The following is a 26,896-nucleotide window of genomic DNA, read 5'->3' on the forward strand; positions in this document are numbered from 1 at the left end:
CTGAGTCCTTTGGGAGCTAAGGAGTTTTGAATAGCTGAGTTTTCTGGAGAACTTGTATGTGTGTATATCATTCCAAGAATTAAAATTTTGGACAAAAATATTACTAAAAGTGCACTTAAAATCCCTGATCTTTTTTTCTCATTTCAGATTTCAAAATTGTTTTTAATGAGTCATCTAACTCATTACAGAAATTAAAGGAAAAGAAACAGCCATAATCCTACCAACCAGAAATTACCAGGTAATATATTTTTTTAATTTTTAATTAATTAATTTTTTAACCCCTTGTCACACCACCGATTGAAGCGAAACAACACGACATGCTGTCACTTCACCCAAAAGCGGTGTTTTTACTTTGCCTGTTCTTGACAGCTCAGTGGGTCATCAGCGAAAGGCCCAATGAGTGCTTTTCAAAGGGGCCAGGTACTATTTTCTGTTTCTTGAATTATCTCCCAATATTTATGGGACATAATGAGATAAATTCAATAAAATAATGAAATCTCAGTCTACGTGAGTATTTTCTAAAACCTGGGACTGTGCTAAACATTCCATATACATAGTCTCATTTAGTCCCCATAAGCCAGTAAGATAGGTGTTATTATTCTTATTTTAGAGATGAAGAAGACAAGGCTTTGTGAATTTATCAAGGACCTGTAAGAAGCCACAGAGCCTAAATTCAAACTCTTTTATCCAGCTCCAAAGACTGGCCTCTTAACGTTTTCATAGGATTAAGAGCCCCCATACATGCATCCTTTACACACACACTTAATGATTTTTCAAACTCTCCTGTCAGGTTCTTATCTTTCAGTTTTCAAAGAAGATATATTCCCGTCTTAGCATTTCTCCACCACCTTTCCAATTGCTGCTTTAAATTTGTGTAAGCTTGAAAATGTCTGTAACAAACTCCCTGAAATCTTGTGAAACACAGAGAATTCCAGGGGGTAAAGTATATGTTGATTTTGTGAAACAAATATTATTTCTTACAGCTCTGATCTGGGTTTGAGTCATGAAAGACATGATAGTTAAGTCTAAACCCAGATGAGTTAGTCCTGAAAAATCAGCTTACTAGTAATCCAAATGTTTTAATAAGAATTTAGGTAGTAATAGATAAAAAGGCACATTACCCAGAATCAAGAAACTTGATCATACAGGACAGTGGAACAGTGACTGCATCTGCAGAAAATATGTCCATAAACAAGCCACACACACACACACAGAATCAAATATGCCATAGAACCAACAAGGCAGAGCTGTCCATAAGGGATGGAATGTTTACACAAGGAAGAGGCTTCCTCACTAGCCTGTACTAAAAAGTGAGGCCCAGGTTCAAAACAGTGTCAGAAGACTGCTCCCAACTCACTCTGGCCCACAAAGGTGAAGAAGGCAGCACATCAGAAATAATGGGAGAGAGAGAGAGGCCAGGAAGTTGTGATACATGAGAGATTAACACACGCCCTCTTTGATTGGGGTAAGAACAGTCTATATGAAGTGGAAGAAAGGTTGCCTTGGTGTCAGTGCTGCTTATCTTCCACCAAATATGGACAAATAAGAAGCTTCACGGAGCTATTTTTATCATCTAAGCTTGGCAGGCATACTGCTTTAAAACTGGATGACATATGGTACTATTTCATGTAATATATAAGGTTTCCTTTTGTCAGGTTGTTAATAACAAAGCTTCATCAATCAAGTTATCACTGTAATTAAAAATTATTTCTGATTATAGTTTGCTATCTGATATAGGTATTTTGCAACTGTAGAACATACACCTTTGGGAAAAGAGTGACCCGCATGCCCACAGTGGGCTGATGGGTAGCAATTTTAACTGTGCTTTTCTGTTGAAAATGGTCTGTTTCCTGATTGGCTGGCTTGTCAGAAAAAGAAGGAATATGATGTCATTCTGACCTGAAAATCTATTTCTCAGGAGGCAAAGTATTGATAGAGCCTAGTGTGCAGTTTAGAGTCTGACGGTTTGACAAGCCTTCCTAGGTTTTCCCACCGGGATGAGACTCTCAGAATAAGGGCCCATGTTTAAGACCGAATCCCCATTTCTACTCTTCCATATGACTTTTCTCCACTGTGACCCTGCACTCGATCACGCTGACCTGACACATCAGCATCTGAGTTTTTCAGGCCAATAGCTTATAGTTACCTACTAAAACAACTAAACCAAAACAAAAAACCAGTTTGTAAGGAAGAAGGGATATTTGTCTGAAATGTAGTAAACATGATCTCCCTTTCCTTCTTTATACTTTATTCAGCCAAAAATATAAAAAGTGAATGTCATTTTTATCCACATAATTAAGAATCCAATATACTACTCCTGCATGCATTGTTTATAAATGCAAATGACAGCGTGTTTCTTAGATTCTTTGGGTCCTGGGGGAAAACACAGTCCTTGATAAAGTGTAATATATGATCACAAAAATTTGAATACTAAATATTTAAACTAATTAGCCACATCAATTCAAACTTAAGCAACATGGCAAGTACTTATCTTTGCATGCTAAGAAAAATGCATGAGCTGTCCAAACAATATAGCATTTTAAAAATGTTATCTTTATTTCCAACTATTCTGTGGCTATTAGCATCCATGGGTTGCTTTCAAAGGTTGAAAACACTGAATTGTCTAGAAACATTCAGAATGATAAGAGTAATACTGTGAATTTTACTTTCACATTTTGGTCAATAAGGAGGAAAATAACAAAGTTAAGCAGTCAAAAGAAGTACTAAAGAAATAACAGTCATTCATATATACAGACAATATGAACACTAGAGATTCATTTCCCATTGATTCAATCTTATTTACACATTTATAATATAAAATACATGTTAATTTGTCAAGAAGGTGGCCACATTTAGCACCAGGAAAGGAACTTTATGTTAGCCTTGAACATGACCTCACATCTTGTCATAGGAAAAGAACTTTCATAGAATCTATATGTAGTTATCACCATCAATTAATAAAAAAAGGTTTTTAAAAGTAACTGCTGCATATCATTAATTCACAAGTACTTCAAAGGGAATTAATCTTAAAACCGGGACTACTTGATATTGCGCACGACTCTCCTGCAGTGGTTTGTTTTCATCTCCTCCAATGCTTGTTCCAGCTGCTGAACCAAATGCAGCAGGGTGGCTGGGTCTGTCTGTAGAACTTGAGTGTTGCGATCTCCATTCTGGTTAAGATGTAGCTTTATAGTCACTGATGGTTTTATCTGTTGCCTGAGGCTTCTGCTTGCAAGCTTGATTAAGTGGAATAAGAACATAACTATTTAATGATCATGCTGAATATATAACATTTATAATTACCTTATACCATATACAAAAAAACAAATTTCAGATAAATCACAGACTTCAAAATGAAAAGTAAACGTGAAAACTTTTTTCAAAAGATTTTATTTATTTTTAGAAGAAAGGAGAAGAAAAGAGAAACATTGACATGAGAAACATCGATTGGTTTACTCTCGCATGCCCCCAACTAGAGGCCTGGCCCACAACCCAGGCATGTACCCTGACCAGGAATCGAACTGGAAACTCTCCAGTTTGTGAGACAATGCCTAACCCACTGAGCTACACCAGCTAGGGAATAAACTTCAAAGCTTTTGGGAAAAATAAAAAAAAAGAAATGAGAATATATATGCAAACTTACAGTGTGAAAGGATTTTTCTTTTTTTTAAAGATTTTATTTATTTATTTTTAGAGAGAGGGGAAGAGAAGGAGACAGAGATGGAGAGAAACACTGTTGTGTGAGATCAGTTGCCTCTCACATGCCTCCAACCAAGGACCCAGCCTGCAACCCAGGCATGTGCCCTGACTGGAAATCAAAACAGTGACCTTTCAGTTTGCAGGCTGGCACTCAATCCGCTAAGCCACATCAGCCAGGGCTGGAAGGATTTCTTTTTAAAGATTTCATTCATTTTTTTATAGAGAGGGGAAAGGAAGGAAAGAGAGAGAGAGAAACATCAATGTGTGGTTGCCTCTCCCGTGCCCTACACCAGGGACCTGGCCTGCAATCCAGGCATGTGCCCCAACTGGGAATCAAACCAGCGACCCTTCAGTTCAGTCTGGTGTGTTCAATCCACTGAGCTACACCAGCCAGGGCCTGGAAGGATTTCTTAAACATGATATAAATGGCACAAAGCATAATGAAAAAAGTGACAAATTTAGCTACATTAAAATTATTAACTTTTCTGCAAAGGATACCTAAAGATGATGGAAAAACAAGCTATAAAATGAGAGAAGTTATTTGGTAACACATGTAACCCAAAAAAGACTAGTATCCAAGAATGCATGAACAACTGCTCTGATTTAAAAGGAACAAAACATAAAACCAAGAGAAAAAACATGCCAAAAACCTATAAACACTTAATAAAAGAAGTAATACAAATAGATAAAAATAGGCAACTATGTTCAACTTTATTAGGAATCAAAAAAAATGGCCAATAAAACCATAAAACACTGTTTTGCACGAATCAGAATAGCATGAACTAAAAAGCTGTCCATACAGAGCACTGCAAGTTACAGAATGGAACTCTCGTCCACTGAGGTGAGAGTGACAAGAGAATCACTTTGGAAAACAATATATATTTCCAGTAATTCCATTCCTGGGTATATGTCCTAAACTCTTATACATATACATGTATTCATAATAGTATTTGTTGCTAAGGGTCAAAAATTAAAAACATCTTAAATATTCTCTAACAGAATGGATACAATGAGAATATTCATACAATGAAATGCTTACTGGCAGCAAAAAGAAATATACTACAGCAAAATGAATTGTCATGGATAAATCTAAAAAAAGGTTAAATGGAAAAAGCAAGTCACAGAATAAAACATAAAAATCTAAAAAATCCAGTTTACTGAAAAAAAAAAAGTGTAAAAAAAACCAACTATAAAGTAAAAAATTACAAAATTCAGGGTGGTGGTTACCTCCAGTGTGCTGGGAGGGGGTTCTGACTTGGAAAGGGACACTCAATGGTACTGGTTGTGTTCTAGTTCTTAAGCTTGGCCACGGGTACTTATTTTATTCTTCTTCTTTAAACTGAGTATCTATAACCTTTTGTTTATATGATACATCCCAAAAATTTTTAAAAAAGTACTTTTGTTAAAAGAAAATAACCACTAGGAACAATGACCAACTTGGAAATGATGGAATTTAACCCTAGCACCAGAGTGTGCTCTCTTACAAGGAACCAGGACCTCCTTGAATAGCTAATTCGATTCAGGTCTAGGTCTGGAATTGTACAAGATGAACCTGAAACATCTTGTTATACAAGAAAGCAAGACTGTTATCTAAAACGATTGGAGTAGTGTCAAAGGACAAGCAGCCAAATAGAAGAAAGAGACTTCTGGTGAGTAACAAATCTAAAGTAAGATTTTAGGATTAACTTAATACCACAACATAGAATACCCTAATAACTTCTTTCAATTAATTCTAGGTCATTTGTGCATCCAAAAGAACCCAAGATACTGATTCAAAGCTGAGATTTTATGTCTTAAAATTATTTGAAAACAATAGATCAATCCCTTTGGGTGAACTAGTCCCCAAACATAAAATATGTATTTGTAAAGTAAATTATCTCCTGTAAGATTATTTCTCTAGTACACAAGATTATAGAAAGGCAAATGGTAATAAATATGATTACTAAAAATATTACTTATTCATTCAATTATGCATGGTTTATATTTCTTTTTTCCCCTGTATCTGTACTGACAGATAGGGGCCAAATCTATCTATACGTGCAATTAAGCCATGAATTTTCTTGTCGAAAGGCTTAAGGTTGCTCAATCTATCCTCCCATTTTTAGATAACCAGGATATCTAAAAAACCTTTACAGATAATTATCTGTACCATTCTTTAACATTTCCAGATAAAGACTATATAATATCCCTAACAAACACCTAGTAAAATAAAATTAGGCCTAGTTTTTTCTCAGAAAGAAATTAGAATCACAGCCAGTGGTACTACTAGAAGATAAAGAACAGTACCCCATAAAGTTCTTGATATGAACTTATTTCAACAGCAACTTTAAATAAATCAACCCTAAAAGTAACATCCTCCTCCACCAATTTCAGATGCATTTAACTTAACTGATGCTATTAACAAAGGTGTTAAATATACTTGCTATTTATGAAGTACAGGAAATGTTTCTATTAGAAACTAAACTGTAATGACTAATTTACTCCCCATAAGCAACTGCACAATAATTTGATGGTAACTATCCATTCATTACCCATCTCCATGAGACAAGTCAGTTACTTGGAAATGAAAGGTTCAGCCCTGGCTGGTGTGGCTCCATGGATTGAGCACTGGCCTGCAAACCAAAGGGTCGCTGGTTCGATTCTCAGTTAGGGAACATGCCTGGGTTGCAGGCCAAGTCCCCAGTAGGAATACGTGAGAGGCAACCACACATTGATGTTTTTCTCCATCTCTTTCTCCCTCCCTTCTCCTCTCTATAAAAATTAAAAAATAAAAAAAAATCTTAAAAAAAAATGAAAGGTTCTATATCCTGTTATTAGTTTCCTAGTCTTTTAGCTGGTTTTTGTTTGACAAGTCTTTCTCCCATAAGCAAATAATCCACTCTAGTTAAAAATCTCTTGTAATAATTCCCTGACCAGTGAGGCATGGAGGTCATCCATGGTTAGTTGGACATCATCTTACAAAGCAAAAAGTCATCAGTCCGATTCCTGGAGAGGGCACATGCCTGGGTTGCGGGTTTGGTCCCCGAAGGATAGGCAACTTATCCATGTTTCTCTCCCTTTCCCTCTCTCTAAAAATAAATAGATAAATAAATTTTAAAAAGTTTAAATCGCTTGTAATAATTTCAACTAATAAGCTCACAAAATCAATTAGTTTTCTGTAGCTTTTTTAGCACTGAAATGCATTTCACCGTGAGGCAATATTCATTCAGTATACCCTTAACTTTAGACTGTATTAATCCTAGCAGTAACACAGCTATTCAAACTCATTTCACTGCATAAATGAGTTCTCTTGAATTTGATTTTAGAATTTCAATTGCTTAACTTTTTAACTTCTAAAAATGTCTTCATAATAGAAAAACTCAAAGCCAATCAATAACAACAACAACAAAAAGAACTTACAAGGGCTACCAAACCCTAAGAGTCAGAAGATATCCCCACACAAAGAGGTAAAGATGTAAAAGAGAAATTACTGCTGAATCTCATGAACATGACCATCCCCACTTCTCTTCCACCTGGTTGTTCAGAAAGGACCTAAACATAAAGGCTTAACCAGCGATCTCCTCCTCCTCATTAGCTCTACAGGACTTGCTGCTTATGATGATTCCAAGAGCATAAACTGTACCTTGTTCTTTGCTGTATCTGCATCACATGATAGGCATGCAAAAAATATTTAATAAATCAACTTAAGAAGGTGCTCACCACTAGCTCCCCTCCCTACCATTTTTATATTTAGCAGTGAATGCCTCCTATATGCCAGGCATTGTGCTGGGGACACAGCAGTCAACCAGACACAGTACCTGCCCTCATGGAGCCTATAATCTGGTTTATACCATAACCGTGTTAATATCTATTCAAGCACTCATCACATTAGATTACAACTGCTAAACTCTTCTAACTGAATTTCTATAACCTATTTGGATGTCCTTACTACTATTCAAATTGGGAAGAATCCACTATGACAGAGGTTTACAAACTTTATTGCACATAAGAATTGCCTGGGTGAATGGGAAGCTTTTAAAAATCCTGATGCCCAGGCAAAAACCCATACCAATAAGTCACAATCTCATGGTGGGGAGGGTGAGGCAAAGAATTTTAAAAGCTCCCAGGTCATTCCAATATGCAGTCAAGTCTGGCTTGAGCTATACCACACATTCAACATGCTCATTTCCATATGCACGTGGGCCTTTACAGATTACAGTCTCCTTTGTCAAGAATATTCACCCTGGTTTTCTCTATTCATTTATCCTTCTGAAGTCTCACATTGAAGCTTTTCTGGAGCATTCCTGTGTACACTGAACTGAACTACCTGAGCTACAGCTTTTTTGAATTGCTCAGTTGTACCTTGATTTATACAATTCTATTCTTTTTCCTCGTCCAGAACCACATTTTACAACTACCTCTATTTACTAGTTATTTTGAGAACATCTAATATTCCTAAAATATTTTTTCCAGCTAAGAAAGCATCTTATGCTTTTGTTTCCTAAAGCATTTAGCAAAGCCCTGATCAACAAATGGATACATTCAATAAACATCTTTTAATCTGTCAATGCTTGATAAAGGGCTACATGTAATAGTCTGTAAACTCCCCTTTGGTCAATAGCTGAATCTCACAAATACAATGTGCACACAGCCAGATGCAAAAGAACATTTGCTGAATCATTCCCTATACAGAAATCTAAAGAGTAGCAAAAGTAATCTACGTATTGGAAGTGAGAAAAGGGGAAGCAATTGGTAGGAGGTAAGGAGGATGCCTCTGGGATGCTGGTCATGGGTAAGCGTTGGCTTCATGGGTGTTTTCACCATGAGATAATTCACTGAGCTATACATTCACTGACTAGTACACTTTTCTATGTGTGTATTTTTTTAAAGGATTTTATTTATTTTTTTAGAGAGAGGGGAAAGGAGGGAGAAAGAGACGGAGAGAAACATCAATGTGTGGTTGCCTCACACGCACCCCCTACTGGAGACCTAGGCAGCAACCCAGGAACGTGCTCTGACTGGGAATAGAACCAGCGACCCTTTGGTTTGCAGACCAGTGCTAAATCCACTGAGCCACACCAGCCAGGGCCTTCTATTTGTGTATTTATTTCAACAGAAAAGTTTTTAAAAATCTAAGCATCACTTAAAAGAATACGCATAACCATCTCCTTTTCCAAAATAACTTATTCCTTACAAAGTTACAAATTAAACTGATTTGATACCTTAAAAATATTAGAAAATGAACTATTTGTGAAATGGCCTGAAAATGATTATTAAAAAAACTGAAGTTTCAAACCAGAGTTTGGTTAAGGTGGTAAAGAATATAATAGGCCTGAGGACATATACCTAAAATAAATCTTATATTGTACTTCAGATTTAAAAGGAGAAGAAGCCACCACCGCCATACCTGTACATCTAGTCGCCATTCAAGGCTGTGGTAACTGGGAAAGTCTGGTGCCAATTCACTAAGAATAGTTCTGATCTCCTTTCTGTTGTCCAGATACAGCTGAAGCAACAATTTGTTCAATTCTTCAGAGAATCCCAGAACAAAAATAGAGTCTTGGAAATCCAGTTCAGAAATCTACAATGAATTGAGTTTAACAGAACATGAGAATTTACCTTTGTCTAGTAAATGCTAAAATAGTTGATATACACAAAAGAATATAAAATCCCCTAATTCTTTTGTCTAGTAAAAGAATCAACACCCTTTAGTTAAAAGCAATCCTTGCCCACTATTTTAAAATCTGAGTTTCTCAAGCAAAATATAATCAAAGACACTGAAATAGAGGACAGGCTGACGGTGACCAGAGGGGAGAGAAGAGGGAATTTAAGAGGACAGTGGGAAGAGTTCACAGGAACAAACTTAAAGGACACATGGTCATAAACTAAGGGGAGGGTGGTAATGGGAGGGAAGTGGGGAGGGTGGGAGGGGGGACTGGATTGGGAGTAAAAAGGAGAAAACTGTATTTGAACAATGATTAAAAAAATAAAATAAAATCTGAGTTTCTAATATATAAAAATACTAACATATAAAAAAGATTTATTAAAATGACCAATTTTCTCTTCTATTCTTCACCATCAAGCCAGATACTGCTAATATGCAAACACAAAGTACAATGAATCATTATGTTCTCCCTCCTCTTAGGATACATACTATCGTATGTGGTTCAATAACATGCAGAATTATAGGCAACTCTAATTTATACTAACATGAGGTATTCATGACAGCAGATTGTTATAGTCATATTGTATGGGCATGGCTTCACCAAATCAATTATAAACCATTAACAACATTATTGAAATAAGTAGGTACCTGCCAGGGCTATGAAGTAGAGTATACATGACCTTCTTAAGGTTTGGCTAATCTTGTATAAGACAGTCTACAGCAGCCCTTACCATGAGCTTTGAGCTTTCAGTGAGGAGGTAAGTTAATCCTTCCACACCATGCTGGACAGTGTCACGACTCACATTGAGTTTTCCTGAGGAAAAAAAGTAAAAGTGAGCAAAGACATTATTGTGTGATATTTATCCTTTTATTCAAACTTATTTAAGAATAAATATTATCCATTATTCCTTTTTTTAAACACTGCAATTAATAATAATGAGTTGGTAATAGCCTCCTTTTCGTTCTCCAGTCTAAGCCAAATGGTTGCAGTATTTTCCATCTTCTAACCTTTACAAAATGCAGACTCCAGAGACTAGTACCAGGGGCACGTCCCTCTCTTGAAGGCACTGTTCCTTCAAGCCTGGCAGAAGAGGAACTCAACAGAGACTGACTTCATCTGAGAAACTGCCCCTAGTCCAGCGGGAAAGACAATACCTCACCAAAAGATGTGTGCACAGCTAATAATAACCAAACACCGGACTATTCCACACACTTTGGTGAAAGTAAGTTATATAGTATCTCTGGCAGATGGTAGTATGTCGATTCTACACACGAAGAAATCGACTTAACAGAAACTTAAAAAATCTAACAGCTACTTAGGAAACCTGCAGGATGTGCGCCGTGACTGAAGAGCCCTTCTGGTTTTATTCTACAACAAGGGGATCAAGACGCTCGGAGTCGCAAGAACCCCTTTCTCCCCAGCACTATAGAGAATGGCTAGTACTTCCACCGCGCAGCCTGCAGGGCCGCGCCCCTCCCCTCCTTACTAGCTGCGCCGTCGTATATCTTGGGGTTCGAGCCTCGCCTCAGGAACTCCACCGCAATCCTCCCAAACTCGGCGACCACTGCAACGGAAGCCAGGACATCATGAGAAACGCGCGCTCCCTCTGCTTCCTTCCCCAGACCACAGAACACCACCCTCCGCTGCCGCGTCTCCTGACCCGAGCTGTCCACTTGCGGCAGGAAGGCCAGGTGCTCCTTGTGCTCCTCCGACAAGTCCAGCAGCATCTTCGCTTAGCGGCCAATTTCATCCGTAGAGCCGACCCCGCCCTCGCCACTTCCGGATCTGAGTCCTAGAGCGAAAAAGCTCCGGCGCCTCAACATCCCGAGCTTTGTGTTCCGGGCGGTGGCCGTCCTACATTCAAGCACTGCTGCGGTGCGGGCTGGCCCAGGGCGGGGTCGGGAGTCGGGTTAGAAGATTCGGTCGTAAGTTTGTCTCTCAGATGTAACCTCGCGGGTGCAAGGTGCTAGGATTTGTTGGAGACCAAAGATGTTTAAAATCCGATAAGCCCCCTCCCGCGGAATGTACGTTTATATCAGTAGCTAACAGTTATTAAGCACGGTGTCAGGGACTATCCTTACCTTTATTGTTACCCATAAAAATAAGGAAACTGGCAAGTCAGGCAACTGAAACTAAGTTTTATGGAGCTATTAGTTTGCACAGAGCTCTGGCGTATGTTATTTTGTTTAATGTATCTTATTTAATGTGTTCAGTAACTTGTTCTTAGAGTTGAAGAATCAAAGCTCCAAAAGGACCTAATAAGCCTTTGACGGAGCTGGGAGGAGAGGATCAGATCCCTTGACCACTTGTTCAAAAGCCCATCATTCTACACAGCAGACCAAAAGCTGAAGGTGTTTAACAAATTCTTTGAGTGATTATAGATTAGGATAAAGATGATGATGCCGGAAAGGACTGATGTTTGCAGAGCCCAGAACAATTAATTTTTAGGTGTTGAGTACAGTGTGAGAATTCTGGTTCTTTTCCCATCTGTCTCTTCTTACCTGCTGCGGTTCAAATATAAGAGACTACAGAATTGCTAATTGATAGGAACATGACTTTCCAAATCTCCCCTCTTTGTTTGTGGTGGGAAGAAACCTAGAGAGAGAGAGACTTCTTACCTATCTTATGTCTAGGGACTGAGACATCTCTTTCTACACTGGGCAGAGTGAAAATTGGAAGTTCGTCAGCTGTGTGCTGTGTCTACCTTGTTCCTCACATCTGACTGAAATTAAAATTCTTTGTTTCCTCCAAGGAAGGGGGCACAGAAAGGCAAGTCCTTGAACTAACTTGTTATAGTAGTTAGGTCTTAAAGAATCATTTCCAGAGAGAGAGTGATTTTTACTTAGACTGTAAGTTGCAGATCAGCAAAAATAGCATTATTTCCTGGAGAAGCCTGTATTCATTCATACATTATGGAGAAAATGTCCATTATTTAAGAATGCTTTTCAGAAAAGGTAAAATCACGATTTTTCTACAAATATATGATGAACACACATCAAAGACTGTATTGAAATTGTGAGTTAGTAAGGAAATCAGTAAGGTTACAGTAACAAGTAGTTTCAATGGATTCAAAGGAGATACTCCAAAATAATACATATGAAGAAGGACCCCCCAAAATCAGAATTATCTTCTGGAGGGCGGGCCCCTTGTAGTGCAGGCTTCCACTGCCAGGTGAATGTTCTAGGAACCCTTCTGTATCAGTGTACCAAGTTGGCGTTGCTATGAGAGGCTGTGTTTAGCTTCGGTGAGTTTTTTTGAAGATTCTTTTCAACATGTTTGCCCATTTTCATAATGGGTGATTTGTGAGAGCACCTGCCTACACTGTGCTGAGTGGTCAGCAGTTTTTGACCAAAAAATGGCATGGCCTCTGTGCCCCATCCTTCCTATTCACCTGATCTCTTCCCAAGCAACTTTTCTGTTGTTTCCCTGGATGAAAAAAGTCCTCAAAGAGAAATGTTTTGCTGATGTGGAAGAGGTGCAACAAAAAACAGCAGAAGTACTAAAAAGTATCAAAATCGATGAGTTCAGAAACTGTTTTGAGCAGTAGAAAAAAACATTTTAATAGGAGTATTTCATCAAATGGAGAGCACTTGGAAGGTAACTGAAGTTTAAATACAAATTTTTATAAATAAATTCCATTTTTTCATGTCCCCCTTTTGTATACAGGTGTTCCTCAACATATGAGGGGGTATTGTCCCAATAAACCCACTTTAAATTGAAAATACCATAAGTCACCCTGACCGGATGGCTCATTTGGTTGGAGAGTCATCCAGTACATTGGAAGGTTGTGGGTTCCTTCCCGATCAGGGAACATACCTAGGCCGCAGGTTCCATTCCTGGTTGGGGGCATGTATGGGAGGCAACTGATTGACGTTTCTCTCTCTCTCTTTCTCTCTCTAAAATCAATAAAAAACATATCCTCGGGCGAGGATTATAAAATATATGTATGTCATGCTCTGGCCAGTGTGGCTAGGTTGGGTGTCATTCTGCAGACTGAAGGGATATGGGTGCGATTCCCAGTCAGGTCACATGTCTGGGTTGCAGGTTTGGTCCCCAGTTGGAGTGTGTGCAGGAGGCAACTGATTGATGTGTCTCTCCCTCTCTTTCTCCCTCCCTTCCCCCTCTCTGGAATCAATAAAAAATTTTTTAAATAGAAAAATATACATCATAAGTCAAAGGGCATTTGAAACACCTAACCTACCAAACATCATAGTCTAGTTTAAGTGTTCTTATACATGCTCAGAACACTTACTTAAGCCTGTAGTTGGGGACAATTATCTAACTCAAAGTTTATTTTATAATCAAGTGTTGAATATCCCATGTAATTGATTGAACACTGTATTGAAAGTGAAAAACAATGGTTTTATGGGTATGCACCATTAAGATATGCAACTGAAAGGGGACTGGGCCTGAAGAATATCTGAAGCACTGAGCTGAAACAAAAACGTTGGCAACGCAATGAAGAGTATTGGCTGCTTACCCTTGCAATCTCATGGCTGACCAGGAGCATCACCAGAGAGCATCAGACTGCATATTGCTAGCCCAGGGAAAGATCAAAATTCAAAATCTGAAGTATGGTTTCTATTGAATTCTTATCACTTTTTCACCATTGCAAAGTTGAAGAACTCAAAAATTGAACCATTGTATATAAGGGGACTGTCTGTATAGGAAATAAGAAGTGCTGAAATGAATTTATATAAATAGATACAATATTATACTAATATGATATAGTCCTTCTTCCCTGTGATGAAGTGGGGTCAGGGGAGGTGAAGGTAGAAATACGAGTAGCAGAATGATATGGCCAAAGAAGGGAGCCAAGAAGTCATTTAATAGCTGGTGGAAACCAGCCTGGAGTTAAAACTTTCTAGGCTAACTTAGAGAGTGACTGCTGTCAAATTCAATGTTGTTTAGAGGAAATTACCTGAATAAAAAAAAATCAAAGATCTAGATTCCAGATCTGGCTCTATTACTTACTAAGTGTAGGGCCACCAACACCTTGTTTTTATATGTTACACAGTTAGCTTCTTCATTTGTCAAATGGTTATTTTAATTACTACCCTTTTGTACCATGCATAAACTAATAAATTCACATTAAGAAATTGATTTTGATGATCAAGTAAAGCAATCAATTAGCATGAAACAATTCAAGGATTTGTAAACTGATGTGTTCATATTTTATAGGAGGAGATTTTATATGGACAAATCATTGAGAATTCCATGTGCATATTCATCCTAAAATTCATTCAACTCAACAAATATTTATAGAGCAGTTCCTCAAAGGTTCAAACATATGCTATGCCTTGGCAATTTTGAGTTGAATAAAACAATGCCCTTTCCCCCTAGAAGATGACAGTTCAGTGAGGAAGATAACTAAGTAATTTCAGTACAGTGTGGTGAGTGGTAATGCTTGAAGAATAAACAAAATAACATGGAAGCATAAAGAAGGTGGCGACTTCAATAAGATTCAGGCTTAGAATATATGTTCCAGGGTATTCTGTACATGCTAAAAATTATGCTTTGCAATTGTATAACATTATAAGTATATAATGTCTTAATGGTATTTCATTGTACATCTTAAGTAAGCCATCTTAACCTATTTTATTTCTGGAGCTAAAGTAAAGAGAGAATAAATGCTTGGTATTTTTTCAGTTGATTCTGTCAGAAAACATTGTTCCATATCAATTGCCCTGTCACATTTTCTCCTCATATTTCTTTCTCTGTCAACATTTCTTTCCCCTTCTATTTCCCCATATTCCTTTCTCCTTAGGCATTTCAGCTCCAGAATCGCTTCACCAGGCATTTTCTTGGCTGTGTTTCAGTGATACATAAAATATTTTCATCCCGCAAGGAATCACAGTTCAGTTCAGCAGGCTGTTAAGGACTTGAGATTTTTAAAACAAAATTTAGTTACTTTTTACATTGGGTTACAAACTGCATATAAAAAGGGTACAGATAAAAATAATCCTTGTTGAATTTTCTCAAATTGAACACACCTGTTAACCTAGATGAACAACTCAGATGTCATCAGTACCTCAGAACCTCTGCTGTGCCCTCGTCTAGTCACTCTCTCCTCTTATTGCTACTGCATTGATCTAACACACAGGAGTGTACACACGCTGCCTTACAGTATCTCTTTACCACCGACTTGTATTTTCTTTTGTATTAACCTTATACATGCCCCAACCTCATAATATTTAACTAAGAATTTAAAGTTATTTTAAAAGTGAGCTTTAAATTTTAGTTGTTTCTGACTGTTGTAAGAGAATCCATTTTTAAAAACTTCCTAGCAAATAGAATAAAAACAAAATATTTAGGAAAAAATTAATAAATGGTTTGCAAGATCTCTACACCCAAAACTAAAAAACATTGATAAGAGAAATTGAGAAAGACTTAAATGGGGACATACAGCATCGACAGAGAAATACATCATGGATTGTAAGATTCAATATTATTATGATGTCAGTTGTGCCCAGTCAAGATCCCAGAGGCTTTTATAAAGAGAATGACAAGTTTATTTAAAAATTTATATGGAAATGCAAAGAACTAAGAATAGCTAAAACAATTCAAGAAAGAACAAAGTTGAAGTATTCATACTATCTGATTTCAAGACCCACTATGAAGCTATAGTAATTAAACAGTGTGTTATTAGTATAAGGATATGTAAATAGATCCATTGAATAGAATATAGAGTCCAGAAGTGGATCCATACATATATTGTAAATTGGTTTTTGACAAAAGTGCAAAGATAATTCAATGGGGGAAAGGAAAGTCTGTTCAACAACTAGTATTAGAAGAATTTGATAAATGGTTAAGTGGAAAAAAAAATCCTACCTCATCTCACATCACACACACACAAATAATTTGAGATGGATTATAGGCTTAACATAAAAACTAAAATTGTAAAACTTAAAATATATGAAAATGTCTTTATGACTTTGGATTAGGCAGAAACTTTTTAAGAAACAAAAGCATGAATCATAAAAGAAAAAGTGATAAATTGTACTTAAAGTTAAAAACTTTTATTCATCAAAAATATCATTAATAAAATAAAAAAGCCACAGGCTGGGAAAAATAGCAATATATTTATCTGATGAATTTATATCATGAATATCTAAAAGTCTTCAATAAACCAATAATTAAAAGATGAACATCCCAATACTTCAAGTTTCAAGAAGCATAAATTTTCCCTAGCTGGCATAGCTCAGTGGCTTGAGTGCGGGCTGCAAACCAAAGTGTCGCAGGTTCGATTCCCAGTCAGGGCACATGCCTGGGTTGCAGGCCATGACCCCCAGCAACCGCACATTGATGTTTCTCTCTCTCTCTCTCTCTCCCTCCCTTCCCTCTCTAAAAATAAACAAATAAAATCTTTAAAAAAAGGATTAAAAAAAGAAGCACAATTTGTACTTCACAAAAGAGAATATACAAATGGCCAATAAGCATATGAAAAAGCATTCTATATCATTAGACATCAGGAAAATGCACATTAAAACCACAATGATATGTCATTTCAAACCATAATTTTAGTCATTTAGAATAACTAAAAATCAAAAACACTGAAGACACCATATTTTGCCAGTATGTGAAGCAACCAGAACCAGAATGAAGTAATCAGTACGTTGTTAGGGAAGTTAAAATCATAAAACCACTGTGGAGAACTGTTAGACAGTTTCCTATAATGTTAAATGTGTATTTACCCTATTATCTAACAAGTGCACTCCTAGGTATTTGACCAAAAGCAATGAAGACATATGTCCAGAAAGAGACCTTTACAACAATGCTCATGGCAGCTTAAACCACCCAAATGTCCATATAGTTGAATAGATAAATCATAGTGCATCCATAGTATGGCATACTAATCAGTAATAAAAAAGAACATCCTATTGAGACATGCAACAATGTAAATGAATCTCAAAATATTAAGTTGAGCAAAATAACCCAGGCACAAGGCGAGCACCTATATGATTCCTTTGATTGGGGCAGTTTGTCCATGGAGATGGAAAGCAGAATAGTGGTTGCTTACTGGGGCCTGAGATAGACTGGGATAGAGGCTTAAAGAAACTTTCTGGGGTAATGGAATTATTCTACATCTTGATTGGGATATTGGTTACACAAATGCATATATTTGTCAAAGTCATTAAATTTTACATGTAAGATCACTGTAGGTAAATTGTACATGCAATTCACTGCATGTGGACTTTACCTCAATTAAGACAATTAACAAATTATGTTAACAGATATTCAAAAGATGTCTGAGACCAGTACTAGACTTAAATGGTATTGGTAACTCTCCTAGGAACTGTCCCTAGGTAGAATTTTTTTAATTTTATTTTTTTAAAATATGTGCTGCATTCATGTGGTTTAAAAAAAATTGCAACAAATTCTGAGAGGGAAACAGTAAAAATTCTTATTTCTGTCCTTGTTTCCAGTTTTCCTACCTCTAAGGCAACTACTGTTCTCAGTTTCTTATGGATTCTTCCTCAGGTTCTTTATGCAAAAACAAATGTTTTAAATTTTCATATAAGAGTTCAAGAAAACATGGTGTTTACCATGAAATATTCTGTTCATAGTTACATAGCATTAGAACATTGATTAGAAATGTTAACATTAGAACTGGAGGTTCTATTTGATCAGTTTTTCACCCAAACTGATGTTGTCATGACTTCAATGTGCAGATTCCACCAGATTTTCACATCCTCTCAGTCCTCCTTGGGTAGTCAGGTGAGAAACGCTCTTTTTGGCTAGGACTCTTGCTATTTCTAACTGCTGAAGCCATCGTTTCTCTTTAAAAGCACTGTAAAAAACCAAGACATTATTTATTTGTTTGTTTGTTTATTTTTCACTAATAAAGTTCAAGGTTTTATATTATATTTTTAAAATCTTATCGAACTGGTTGGGTTGACATTAGTTAATGAAACTATATAGGTTTCAGATGTACAATTCCACAGTACATAATCTATATTGTATTGTATGTTCACCACCCAAAGTCATGTCTCCCTCTGTCACTATTTATCCCACCTTTACCCTCTTCTGCCTCCTCCTACCCACCTACTCTTTCCCTCTGGTAATTACCATACTGCTGTTTCTGTGTATGAGGTTCTTTTTCTTTGCTTAATCCCTTCACCTTATTCACCCAGCTCACAATCCCCCTACCCTCTGACAGCTACCAATCTGTTCTGTGTATCTGAGTCTGCTTCTATTTTGTTTGTTGGTTTATTTTGTTCATTAGATTCCATATACAAGTGAAATCATATGGCACTTATCTTTTTCTGACTGGCTTATTTCACTTTACATATTTCTTTATTTTTTATGACTGAGTAGTAGTCCCTTGTGTAAATATACCACAGCTTTTTTTCATCTACTAATCTATTAAGGGGTACTAGGGCTGTTTCCAAATATTGGCTATTGTAAATAACACTGTAATGAACATAGGGGTGCATACAGTCTTTCCAATTACAGTCTCAGGTTTCTTTGGATATATTCCTAGAACTGGATTCACTGTGTCATAAGGCAGTTCCACTTTTACTTATATTTTCATTGTATTTTTTATTACCATTTATCCCCCTTATACCTCTTCTACCTCCACCCACCCCCTCCCCCCTGAAATCACCACACTATTGACCATGTCCATCAGTCCTTTTTCTGTTTTGCTCAATCCCTCCACCCCAGCCACCCACCCCCAGAGCTGTCAGCCTACTATCTATGAGTCTCTCTGTTCTACGTGTTAGTTCATTAGGTTCCACATATGAGTAAAATCATATGATATTTGTCTTTCTCTGATGGGCCTATTTCACTTAGCATAGTGCTCTTGAGGTCCATCCATGATGTTGCAAAGGGTAAAGTTTTCTTTTTTCTTATGATAGAGTAGTATCTATTGTAAATGCACCATAGTTGTCTCATCTACAGTTGATGGACACTTGGGCTACTTCCAAATCTTGGCTATTATAAATAATGCTGCAATGAAGACAGGGTGCTTATGTTCTTTCAAATTAATGTTTCTGTTCTTCAGGTGAATTCCTAGAAGTGGAATCTCTGGGTCATAAAGCAGTTCCATTTTTAATTTTTTTGAGGTATCTCCATACTGCTTCCACAGTGGCTGCACCAGTCTGCATTCCCACCAACAGTGCACAAGGGGTCCCTTTTCTCCACATCCTTGCCAGCACATGTTTTTTTTTTAATTTTTAAAAATATATTTATTGATTTGTGAGAGAGAGGAAGTGTGAGAAAGAGAAAGAGAGAGAGAGAGAAACATCAACGTGAGAGAGAAACATTGATTAGTTGCTTCCCATATGCACACCAGCTGGGCATCAAACCCACAACCTAGGTATATGCCTTGACTGAGAATCAAACCCCCAACCAGTTGGTGTACAGGACAATGCTGCAACCAACTAAGCCACACTGGCCAGGGCACCAACACTTGTTTTAGTGTTGATTTATTGATGATAGACATTCTGACAGGTGTGAGGTGGTATCTCATTGTGGTCTTAATTTGCATTTCTCTGATGATTAGTGACTTTGAGCATTTTTTCATGTCTATTAGCCATCTGTATGTCCTCTTTGGAAAAGTCTCTCTTCAGGTCCTTTGGCTATTTTTAAATTGGATTTTTTTTTTTTTTGGTTTTGTGCTTTATCAGTCCTTTATAAATTTTGTGTATTAAGCCCTTATCAGATATACCATTGATAAACAGGCTCTCCCATTCAGTGGGTTGTCTCTTCATTTCATTGATGATTTCATTTGCTGTGCAAAAAAACTTTATAGCTTGATGTAGTCCCAATTTGCTTTTTTCTTTTGTTTCCCTTGCCAAAGAGATGTATCAGAAAAAATACTGCTATGAGAAATGTCTGAGTTTTACGGACTGTGTATTCTTCTAGGATTCTTATGGTTTTGCACCTAACATTTAAGTCTTTATTTAAAATGCATTTTGAGCCCTGGATAATGTGGCTCAGTGGATTGAGTGTCAGTCTGTGAACCAAAGGGTTGCTGGTTCAACTCCCAGTCAGGTTACATGCCTGGGTTGTGGGCCAGGTCTCCAGTAGGGGGCACACGAGAGGCAAGAACACATTGATGTTTCTTTCCCTCTCTTTGTCCCTCCCTTGCCCTCTCTTGAAAAATGAATAAGTACATAAAATATTTTTTAAAAATCCATTTTGAGTTTATTCTTGTGTATGATGTAAGAAGGTGATATAATCTTATTCTTTTGCACACATTTGTCCAAATTCCCCAACACCTTTTATTGAATAGACTATCTTTACCCAATTGTGTTTTTGCCTCCATGTCAAATATTACTTTTTGTATATTTTATTGATTGTGTTATTACAGTTGTCCCAATTTTCCCTCTTTGCCCCACCCCCCCTGCCTGGTACCCCTCTTCCCTCCAGCAAGTCTCCCTCTTTAGTTCATATCCATGGACTTTAGTTCATGTGCATATAAGTTCTTTGGCTTCTCCATTTCCTATACTATTCTTAGCACCCCCCTGTCTATTTTGTACCTATAAATTATGCTTTTAATCCCTGCAGCTTTTCCCCCGTTCTTCTCTACCCTCTCCCAGCTGAAAGCTCTCCAAATGATCTCCATAACTGAGATTCTGTTCCTCTTCTGGTTGTTTGCTTCATTTGTTTTTGTTTTCAGACTCAGTTGTTGATAGTTGTGAATTTGTTACCTTTTTAATGTTCATAGTTTTGATCTTCTTTATCTTAAGTCCCTTTACATTTTATGTAATAATGTCTTGGTGATGATGAACTCCTTTAGCTTTACCTTGTCTGGGAAGCATTTTATCAGCCTTCAATTCTAAATGATAGCTTTGATGGACAGAGCAATCTAGTTTGTGTGTCCTCGCTCTTCATCACTTTGAATACTTCTTGCCAGTCCCTTCTTGTTTTCAAAGTTTCTTTTGAGAAATCATCTGGTAGTCTTATGGGTACTCTTTTGTAGGGAATTCTGCTTTTCTCTTGCTGTGTTTAAGATTCTCTCTTTATCTTTAAACTTTGGCATTTTAATTATGATGTGTCTTGGTGTGGTCCTCTTTGGATCCAACTTGTTTGGGACTCTCAGTGCTTCCTGGACATGTGTGTCTATTTCCTTCACCAAATTAGGGACATTTTCTTTCATTATTCTTTCAAATAACTTTTCAATTTCTTGCTCTTCCTCTTCTCTGTCATCCCTGATTCAGATGTTGGTGCATTTGGAGATGTCCCAGAATCTTCTTATACTATACTTTTTTTTTTTTTTTTAATTCTTGTTTCTTCTCTCTGTTCTGGTTGAATATTTATTTCTTCCTTATGTTCCAAATCACTGATTTGAATCCCAGCTTTATTCCCTTCACTTTTGGTTCTTTATAGATTTTTCTTTATTTTACTTAGTGTAACCTTCATTTCTTCCTTTATGTTGTCGCCATACTCAGTGAGATCTTTGAGCATCTTGATCATCAGTGTTTTGAACTCTGCATCTGATAGGTTGGCTATCTCCATTTCATTTAGTTCTTTTTTCTGGGGTTTTGTTTTGTCCTTTCATCTGGGCCATATTTCCTTGTCTCCTCAATTTGGCAGTCTCCCTGTGTTTGTTCCTCTGTATTAAGTAGAGTTGCTCTGACTCCCTATAAAAGGCACCTGAAAATTGTGTGGGGTGGAGCCTTAGGTAATTGCCAGGGTGGGGCAACCAGCTTCACTACTGTGTGGCTCTCTGTCGGGGGAGAGCTCAGAGAGGAGACTGCGCTGCTGCCTGGCTTCTGGGGGTTTGCCTGGCACTTGACCTGTTTCCAGTCACTTCCCCCACTCCCTGTATGTGACTGACACCCTTCCAGCAGTTGCCCTGGTGTCCAATCTCAGAGTATGTGGCTTTGGAAAAGTTTTAAGAGCATGAGGGCCCTTTAAGCAAAGTTTCCTGAAAATCTGGCAGTTTCTTGTGTGGCCCCAACTCCACTGACTTTTACAGCCAGAAGTTTTGGGGATTTATCTTCCTGATGTTGGAACCCTGGGCTGTGCAGTCTGGTCTGGGGCTGAGATCACTTCCTCCCAAGGTATCCCTCCCAATTTATATCCACCACATGTGAATGTGGGATTGCCCATGCTTATTCCACCACTACCTTATTTTTAAAAATTAAAAAAATGTTTATTGATTTCAGAGAAGAAGGGAGGGATAGAGATGAGAGAGAGAGAGAGAGAGAGAGAGAGAGAGAGAGAGAGAGAGAGAGAGAGAGGCAGGCAATGATGTGAGAAAGAAACATCAATCAGTTGCTTCCTATATATGTCCCAACCAGAGATTGAACCCACAACCCTGGATATGTACCCTGACCAAGATTCAAACCCCCAACCTACTGGTATACAGGATGATGCTCCAACCATCTGAGGCATACCAGAAAGGGCTTGTGAAATATTAATTGACCATAAAGGCACGGGCTATTTCTGGGGTCTCTGTTCCGTTACATTGATCTATAAGTCTGTTTTTATGCCACTACCATGCTGTTTTTATTACTATGGTATTGTAGTATAGTTCAATGCCAGGTAGCATGATTCCTCCAACTTTTTTCTTCTTTCTCAAGATTGGGGTGGCTATTTGGGGTCTTTTGTGGTTCCATATACATTTTTGTAATATTTTTCCTGATTCTATGATATACACCATTGGTATCTTGATAGGAATTGTATTGAATTTATAGATTGCTTTGGGTAGTACAGACATTTCAATGATGTTAATTCTTCCTATCCATGAATATGGTATGTACTCCCACTTATTTATATCTTCTTCACTTTCTTTCTTTGGTGTCTTGCAATTTTTCCAGGACATGTCTTTTACATCCTTGGTTAGATTTATTCCTAAGTATTTTAATTTATGATGCAATTATAAGTGGAATTTTCTTAGTTTCCTTTTGTGATAGTTCATTATTGGTGCATAAAAATGTGACAGATTTCTGCATATTTGTTTTGTATCCTGCTACTTGACTGAATTCATGTATCAGTTTTAGTAGGTTTTTGGTGGAATCTATAAGGTTCTCTATATACAGTGTCATGTCATCTGCAAATAATGACAGTTTTACTTATTCCTTTCCAATTTTATGCCTTTTATTCCTTCTTCATGTCTGATTGCTGTGGCTAGGACTTCCAATACTATGTTGGATAAGTGTGGTGAAAGCAGACATCCTTGTCTTGTTCTGGATCTTAAGGAAAATGCTCTTAGTTTTTGCCTGCTGAATATGATGGCTGTGAGTTTGTCATATATGATCTTTATTACATAGAGGCGTGTTCCCTCTATTCTTACTTTGCTGTGAGTTTTTATCAAAAATGGGTGCTGAATTTTAGTAAATCCTTCTGCATCTATTAATGTGATTGTGTGGTTTTTATTCTTTTTGTTTACATGGTATATTGCATTTATTGATTTGTGGATATTGTACCAATTTTGCATCCCTGGAATAAATCCCAATTAACCATGGTATATGATCTTTTAAATGTATTGCTGGATCCTGTTTGCTAATGTTTTATTGAGGATTTTAGCATCTATGTTCATCAGGGGTATTGGTTTATAAATTTTCTTTCTTCATAGTATCTTCATCTGGTTTTGGAATTAGGATAATACTGGCATCATAAAATGAACCTGGGAGTCTTTCCCCTATCTTGATTTTTTTTGAATAGTTTGAAAAGGATAAGTGTTAGTTCTTCTTTAAATATTTTTTGGTAAATTTTTCCTATGAAGCTATCCAGTCCACAGCTTTTGTTTGTTAGGAATTTTTTAAAAGTACTGTTTCAACTCCATTAGCTGTAATCTGTCTGCTTAGATTTTCTGATTCTTTCTGATTCAGTTTTGAAAGATTATATGTTTCTAGGAATTTATCCATTTCATCCAGATTGTCCAATTTTTGGCATATAGTTGTAATATTTTCTTATGATCCTTTGTATTTCTTTGGTGTCAGTTGTTATTTCTCCTCCTTCATTTCTGATTTTATTTATTTGGGTCCTTTCTCTTTTCTTCTTCATGAATCTGGTTAATGGTTTTTCAATTTTTTTAAATCCTTGCCCAAGAATATGGTTTTATTTTATTTTATTTTATTTATTAGTTATTTATTTTTAGAGAGAGGGGAAGGCAGGGAGAGAGAAGGGAAGAAAAACAGCAATGTGTGGTTGCCTCTTGTGCACCCCCTACTGGGGATGTGGCGCACAACCCAGGCATGTGTTCTGACTGGGAATCGAACCAGTGACCTTTTGGTTCGCAGGCTGGTACTCAATCCACTGAGCCAGCCAGGGCTGTTTTTTCAATTTTTTAATAAAAATTTTATCTTTATTTTTAAATGTTTTTATTGATTATGCTCTTACAGTTGTCCCCCATTTCCCCCCTTTTGCCCCCCAAAGCCTCGCCTTCCCACAGTCAGTCCCTGCACCATTGTTTATGTCAATGGGTGATGCATATATGTTCTTTGTCTAATCCCTTCACTTTCTTTTAACCAGTCCCAAACTTGGCCCTCCCCTCTTACAGCTTCCAGTCTGTTCCTTGTATCGGTGACTCTGATTCTATTTTACTTGTTAGTTTATTTTGTTCCCTAATTCTAGTTGTTAGTGAGATCATATGGTATTTATCTTTCATTGCCTGGCTTATTTCGCTTAGCATAATAGACTCCAGATCCATCCATGCTGCTGCAAAAGATAAGAATTCCTTCTTTTTTATTGCTGCATAGTACTCCATTGTGTAAATGTACCACAGCTTTTAAAAATATAGAATGCCTCAGGAATTTGCATGTCATCCTTGTGCTGGGGCCAGGCTAATCTTCTCTGTATCATTTTAATATTAGTATATGTACAGCTGAAGTGAGCACTCAAGGATATGTTTTCATTAATTTTAGAGGGAGAAGAAAGGTGGTGGGGGGAAGAGGGAGAGAAAGAGAGAAACATCAGTATGAGAGAGAAGCATCAGTTGGCTGCCTTCTCTATTTGCACTGACTGGGGATTGAATCCATAACCCAGGCATGTGCCCTGGCCTGGGATCAAACCTGTAGCCCCTTGGTGTATGGGATGACACTTCAACCAACCTAGCCACCTGGCCAGGGCTGTCAATTTTGGTTATGTTTTCAAAGAACCAGCTCTTGGCTTCATTGATCTATTGCATTATTTTTTAAGACTGTAGTTTGTTTGTTTCTGCCCTGATTTTTATTATTTCATTTCTTTTACTCAATTTGAGCTTTGTTTGTTGTTGTTTTTTCTATTTCCTTTAAGTGTAAATTTAGATTGTGTATTTGAGGCTTTTCTTGTGTTTTTTTGTTTGTTTGTTTTTGTTTTTTTTTTTTGAGGTAGATCTGTAGTGCTATGAATTTCCCTCTCAGGACTGCTTTCACTTTGCCCATATATTTTTGGTCATTGTATTTCCATTCTCCTTTGTTTCAAAGTATCTTTTGATTTCTTCCTTGATCTCATTGTTAACCAATTCATCATTTAGAAACATGTTATTTAGCTTCCATGTCTTTGTGTTTTTTTCATTTTTGTTCTTGTGATTGATTTCTAGTTTTATACCATTATGGTCAGGGAAGATACTTGATGTAATTTCAGTCGTCTTAGATTTATGGAGACTTGCTTTGTGTCCTAACATGTGGTCTACCCTAGAAAATGTTACATGTGCACTTGAAAAGAATGTATACTCTGATGCTCTGAATATCTATTAAATCCACCTGATCTAGTGTGTCATTCAAGACCACCAGTTCCTTGCTGATTTTCTACTTATCTGGAAGATCTATCCATTGATGTCAATGGGGTGTTATTCACCCCATTAGTAATTCACCCTACTATGGCTGAATTACTGTTGATCTCTCACTTTATTTTTTAAGTATATTTTATTGATTATGCTACTACAGTTGTCCCATTTTCCCCTCTTCATTATTCCCCTTTGCCCTGCACCCCCTTCCCACCAGCATTCCCCACCCCGCTTAGCTCATGTCCATGGGTCATACATTAGGTTCTTTGGCTTCTCCATTTCCTATACTATTCTTATCCTCCCTCTGGCTATTTTCTACCTACCATTTATGCTTTTTTTTTTAATTCTTTTTTTTTTAATATATTTTATTGATTATGCTATTACAGTTGTCCCATTTCCCCCTTCACTCCCCTCCACCCTGTACCCCCTCTCCCACCCACGTTCCCCCCCTTTAGTCCATGTCCATGTGTCATACTTATGAGTTCTTTAGCTTCTACATTTCCCGTACTATTCTTGCCCTCCCCCTATCTATTTTCAACCTACATTCTATGCTACTTATTCTCTATACCTTTTCCCCCTCTCTCCTCCTCCCCCCCTACTGCTAGCCCCCCATGTGCCCTCCATTTCTGTGGTTCTGTTCCTATTCTAGTTGTTTACTTAGTTTCTTTTTGTTTTGCTTTAGGTGTGGTTGTTAATAATTGTGAGTTTGCTGTCCTTTTACTATACATGTCTTTTCTTTATCTTCTTTTCTTAGATAAGTCCCTTTAGCATTTCATAAAGTAAGGGCTTGGTGATGATGAACTCCTTTAATTTGACCTTATCTGAAAAGCACTTTATCTTCTCTTCCATTCTAAATGAGAGCTTTGCTGGATAGAGCAATCTGGGATGT

The 26,896-nt window shown here is 37.2% G+C and overlaps 2 protein-coding genes and 2 non-coding genes across 6 annotated transcripts in view; all 4 read right to left on the reverse strand.

Annotated features, from left to right (window-relative positions):
• Positions 1-244: 244 nt before the first annotated feature.
• COMMD2 (COMM domain containing 2) lies at positions 245-11,133 on the reverse strand. Its single transcript, XM_028504496.2, has 5 exons — positions 11,005-11,133; positions 10,831-10,908; positions 10,075-10,157; positions 9,086-9,259; positions 245-3,236 (listed from the first exon to the last, which is right to left on the reverse strand). The coding sequence occupies exons 1-5, from the start codon at positions 11,069-11,071 to the stop codon at positions 3,039-3,041; spliced, it is 600 nt and encodes a 199-aa protein (XP_028360297.1). The 5' UTR covers positions 11,072-11,133; the 3' UTR covers positions 245-3,038.
• On the reverse strand, positions 281-416 carry LOC114491242. Its single transcript, XR_003684044.1, has one exon. It is a non-coding gene; the product is annotated as a small nucleolar RNA SNORA21 (small nucleolar RNA).
• Positions 11,134-16,862: 5,729 nt separating the features above from the next.
• The window catches only part of ANKUB1 (ankyrin repeat and ubiquitin domain containing 1), a 47,879-nt gene continuing 37,845 nt past the window's right edge, over positions 16,863-26,896 (reverse strand). For all 3 annotated transcript variants that reach the window (XM_036017906.1, XM_028505079.2, XM_036017907.1), the window contains one exon: positions 16,863-18,135. In XM_036017906.1, coding sequence (XP_035873799.1) covers positions 18,006-18,135 — 130 coding nt within the window. In that variant the 3' untranslated portion in view covers positions 16,863-18,005. The remainder of the gene's footprint in view (positions 18,136-26,896) is intronic.
• LOC114491161 lies at positions 25,032-25,136 on the reverse strand. The gene has a single exon (XR_003683976.1). It is a non-coding gene; the product is annotated as a U6 spliceosomal RNA (small nuclear RNA).

This window comes from Phyllostomus discolor, chromosome 2, assembly GCF_004126475.2.
Source record: "Phyllostomus discolor isolate MPI-MPIP mPhyDis1 chromosome 2, mPhyDis1.pri.v3, whole genome shotgun sequence".
NCBI lineage: Eukaryota > Metazoa > Chordata > Mammalia > Chiroptera > Phyllostomidae > Phyllostomus > Phyllostomus discolor.